The sequence below is a fragment of the Malania oleifera genome, chromosome 7 (genome assembly GCF_029873635.1).
Source record: "Malania oleifera isolate guangnan ecotype guangnan chromosome 7, ASM2987363v1, whole genome shotgun sequence".
Taxonomy (NCBI): Eukaryota; Viridiplantae; Streptophyta; class Magnoliopsida; order Santalales; family Ximeniaceae; genus Malania; species Malania oleifera.
The window spans coordinates 1,324,242-1,328,887 of NC_080423.1; the positions used below are offsets into that span (position 1 = coordinate 1,324,242).

Consider the following 4,646-nt stretch of genomic DNA (forward strand, 5'->3'; position numbering starts at 1 on the left):
AGTCCAAATCATTGAACAATTGGACTTAAGACTTTTCTTGGACAATTGGGCTTGGGCCTTTTTTAATTTTTTGGTCTCTTTTAAAACAAAAAATGGAAAGCAAAAATAACAAAAAAAAAGTGTTTCAATATATTCTTCAAGTCCATGAAATTGATAAGTGGTAAGACGAGATGAACAAGCATCATCTAGACTCAATGATATACTCTCTAGATAGCTAGTATCTAGAGAATCTAGGATCCCTTTAAAATAATAATGGATGTGTTGGCTCATTTTGATCTAAAGTTACATTAGATGGATGTGAAGTTTTTTTTTTTTTTTTTTAATTACATAGGAATTTCAGCTACCAATAAGCCTTTAGACCCCCTGATGCAACATCAAACCTACAGATCAACATCCTCCGCCCCCAGGTCTTGCTGATCAGGGCAAAGTCCGGAATGCAGATACGACTTATGTGCATCAGTTGGTCATTCGGCCAACCCAACCCCCAGAACACATCTCCATTACCATTCACGGTCCCACTGACTCACAGAAAACTCTCACCATCCATGGTCTCCGCTGACTCACAGAACAAACTCTCACCATCCACAGTTCCCGCTGACTCACAAAGTAAACTCTCACCATCCACAGGTACCGCTGGCTCCGAGAGTGTATCTACCTAGAATTGAACCCTCAATGCTCCTTCTTACTTGCTGATATCTTTCCACCGCACCATGCCTATGGGGGCAATGTGAAGATTATCTTTTTAAGTGATGACTTGGTTTAATTAAAGTATATAAATGAAGTTGCCTAATGGATTTGATGCAATTGGAAAATATCACTCACCAAAGCAATGCAACCATGATAAACCATGATCCATAATTGATTTCACCCTTTAAAAAGTAGAACACTATTTTTGTAGGAGGTGGGGAGGGTTTTCTTTGGACATCAATACTCACAACTGCTGTTTGGAGGATATGGAAGGATCATAACGAGGCTATTTTCTAGGAAAAAGGAATCCCTAATTCCCTTTAACTATTATTAAACTATTATTAACCAAGACGTGCAGTCTTGTATCCCAAGGTTGTAACAAGTTCTTTGTTGGGTAGAGTGAAAAACGCTAGAATTATATTGGGTAGGTTACTCCTCCAAGGGATTAGGGCAAAGCATTGATACAGATCAATTAAAGGATATCCAAGCTTAACTAATGCTAGGGGTGTTGTGCTTGATTGTTTGAGAAAAATGGCTAGATGGGTTTCCCACTAATCAATCAATATAGCCATTTGCAATTCTTTGCATATAAAACTTTGGGCTACTTTCAAATGTTTAGGTCTTACTTGGTGTTTGGGCTGTAGGAAATTCATTCTGAAAAATGACTTCATTAATCCATTTGGCGTGTTAAGCATGTTATGGACCCTAGGCATCCTTTTTTTCTTTTTTCTTTTTTCTTTTTATTTTTGCTAAGAAGTGTAGAGATTACTTTAAAAGGGAATTGTTGATTAAGTTTCATCACACTTATAGGAAGGGTAATTTAACTATAGACTAGTTTCTAGGATTTGCTTTAGGACTACGCATTGAATTTCAAACTTTTAATGTCCTCTTCTGGATTGCTGCAAATTCTCTTCTAGGATATTTCAAGTGTTTGATTTACACGTCGTATCTAGGTTTACCTTTTTGTTTTTGTTTTTGTTTTTTTTTTTTTAACAAGGCAATAACCTTTCTTTTGACCACAAAAAAAATATATATATATATATTTAGATGTAACATATTGAGCTTAAGAATTGTGAGTTGGATGCAAGTGCAAGCTAATGAAGAAGGATTATATTAATTTGGGATGAAAAACCTCAATTATAAAGAATTAACTAGCACACAATTCAAATCTTCTTTCTTGAAGATAGAGATGGTAGCAAGTTGGGATGTGTTAATTAATTAGCCTCTTGGTTTGAAGTTGTATAAAGTTGAATATTCCCAAGAGCAGCAAATCATGAGAAACGAACTTACCTCAGATGCATGGAACCTTAGGTTATCAAATTATACTCTAGTGGTTATCCTACTTTTACCGTCGGTGATTTCAGTTGCTAGTAAAACACTTTTTAATAAATTTTTATTATGTTAAAACCACTTTTTGCCAAACAAATTATGGTACTTATTAACCTTTCTTATATTTGGAAAAAGTTTTCGATTTGAATTTATGTAAATTTGGACAATATAAATTCACTTAATTTATATTTTTGAATATCCGAAACCAAACACAATGCAAAATAAAGTTAATCAACACCAAATTTTATTAGCTTCATTTGCCTCTATCTTTAGTTAGCATGCAAATTAAGGATGTCAATAGGCAAAATCAAGTGATAAATCTCAATAAATTTGAGTATTATTGACTAACTACATTATTTTGTATCATATATATATATATATATATATATATATATAATGATTATATGTAAATATAGAAAATATTAGATACACTGAGTGTATACACAACATTGAACATAATAAAATACATACACATACACCCAATGCATCTAATAATTTCTCTGTATAAATATGCTATGTTGCAATCTAGTTGATCTTACGACAGTTGAGGCGGACTTGGCCCTTGGGACCTTCCTTGACATCTAGCAAGCTCATTTTGAGCATGGCCTGCTGGAAATCTAGGAAGAACATGGCTTGGTTTAGTGCGTAGCCAAGAACAGTGTTCCTTGTCTGTGGACTTTCGAACAATGTCTGGTCTGAGAACAGCACCCCCGCCTTCCTCATCAGTGCCCCAAAGTATGCGTTGTCGAAGGTGTTGCGACTAAAATCGAATGGCTGCTCAGCATTGTCCCCGCCGCTGCTGCACGTCGTAGACAAAGACTTTGCAAAGTCAGGGTCTAGAGTTGGATCCACGTCATGGCTAGCATCGAATTTGCTCAATCTATTCTTGAATGATGAGCACCTTGCCACTCCCACAGTATGTGCCCCTACCACGTATTAAGAAAATAATCATCATCATTTAAATTTTTGATTGATTAGTGCTGTTACAGTAAAACTTATATATGTGTCTATATATATGTATTTATAGAGTTAGCATCTCGAGATTTGTATCGAGGCGGTCCATTGTCAACTTGTTAGAATAGACATAAGGGTGGAAATCACATGAGAACTCACAATCTTCTTTTCAATCCCCTATGTTAAGTATGTGAATACATAATACCAATGTTTTTAAGTATGATTTAAATATTTGTCTCGTAATAATATGCATTGATATTGTTTAGTGGAGTGGGACTATTTCAAATGAAATTTTTTTTTGTTTCTTTTCTAGAGATAGATTGTATGTCGGACATTTCCTAACTATGTGTCACAAACAAATTACTCCCTCTGCTACAATTTTCAAGAGATTGACTGCTCTCTTTATGCTTTCTATTTATACCTAGGAAAAACTATTAATATCCAAAGATTAGCTAGTACTATTTTATATAACATAGGTGGAGAAATTAGGTTAAGTTATTTTATTAGTGTGGAATCCACTTTTGTATTTGGACAGAAGTAATAACATACATAGACTTTGGGGTATGAATGAATGTGCTGTGAGGCTGATCTATTCGTATAGAACAAGTTACCGGACAAAGCCACCATTTCTTGAGCGGTAAAACCATGTTGGCCAAAGACCCGAATGAGCTCGGAGGCATTAAACACAGGTGAAGGGAGGTTGATTGTGTCCTTTATGTCAGACCTCATTCCATCCTTCCTGCCTTTTGATATGTCATACACTGGACCTCCTGCCTGCATCCACCATTAACAAATTAACATACCAAAAAACAAAATCATGATGATGATGATGACGACGACGAGTAGTAGCTACTACTAATGTTATTTTTTAATAAGGATCTAAATTCATTACGAAGAAAACAGCATCTCTTGCAGCCATGGCGACAATGTCAGCACAGGAAACAACGCCAGGACATTGCTTCTCCAACCGCTCCTTCGCCTTGTCTATGATTTCGTATCCCCTCAAGCTCAAATTCGCCGGTGAATCCTTCTCTGCTGTGTTGCCCTTCGTCGAATCAATCAGAATTGAACCATCACAGCCCTACACACACACACACACACATATATATTCATTCATTTGCATATATTACTAAAATTAACGTACCATGAATATGCATGCACATGAGACTATGAGAGAGAGAGGAGACCTGTATGAAACAATCGTGGAAATGCATTCGGATGAGAGCAGCAGCGAGAGTAGGGTCAGCTTGCAAAGCAGAGTTAACAGTGTTCTTTACAATAAATTCAGCAAAGGGGCAAGTCCTAAGGTAATAGTCCATTGTAAGACCCTCCACTCTCACTACTCCATATCTCCACAAACAACTCACTACCACAAACACTACGCCTAACACATTCATTTTTCCTGTTCTACTTTGGATCATGCACACTTCTCATCAGAACGCTCATCTATCAAAGCTTATAAATATGGGAAAGAATGATGGAAAGAGTTGTTGGAGCAAGTGAGTGGAGAATGGAAGAAGGTAGGTTGAAAGGTAGTGGAAGGGCTGGGCGCAAAATGGTTTATGACAATGATTAATTCTCTCCACTTTATGAAATGCAATCTCTCATCTATCCCTTATCGTTGAAGACTCCAAGAGAAAACGACTCCCAAAAGTAAACGAAGATGCATGCTTACA

At 36.4% G+C, this 4,646-nt stretch overlaps 1 protein-coding gene across 1 annotated transcript; it reads right to left on the reverse strand.

Moving 5' to 3' along the window:
- Window positions 1-2,328: 2,328 nt before the first annotated feature.
- Window positions 2,329-4,400, reverse strand: LOC131159795 (peroxidase 47-like). Its single transcript, XM_058114967.1, has 4 exons — window positions 4,158-4,400; window positions 3,863-4,051; window positions 3,582-3,744; window positions 2,329-2,942 (listed from the first exon to the last, which is right to left on the reverse strand). The coding sequence occupies exons 1-4, from the start codon at window positions 4,389-4,391 to the stop codon at window positions 2,542-2,544; spliced, it is 987 nt and encodes a 328-aa protein (XP_057970950.1). The 5' UTR covers window positions 4,392-4,400; the 3' UTR covers window positions 2,329-2,541.
- Between the last annotated feature and the right edge of the window lie 246 nt (window positions 4,401-4,646).

Excerpts from the sequence above, each read along its gene's own strand:
- LOC131159795 (XM_058114967.1), bottom strand. The coding sequence starts at position 4,391 with ATGATCCAAAGTAGAACAGGAAAAATGAATGTGTTAGGCGTAGTGTTT. Across the intron at positions 3,745-3,862 it reads CAAGAGATGCTGTTTTCTTC|GCAGGAGGTCCAGTGTATGA; the intron begins GTAATGAATTTA and ends TGGTGGATGCAG. Across the intron at positions 2,943-3,581 it reads AGAAATGGTGGCTTTGTCCG|GGGCACATACTGTGGGAGTG; the intron begins GTAACTTGTTCT and ends AATACGTGGTAG.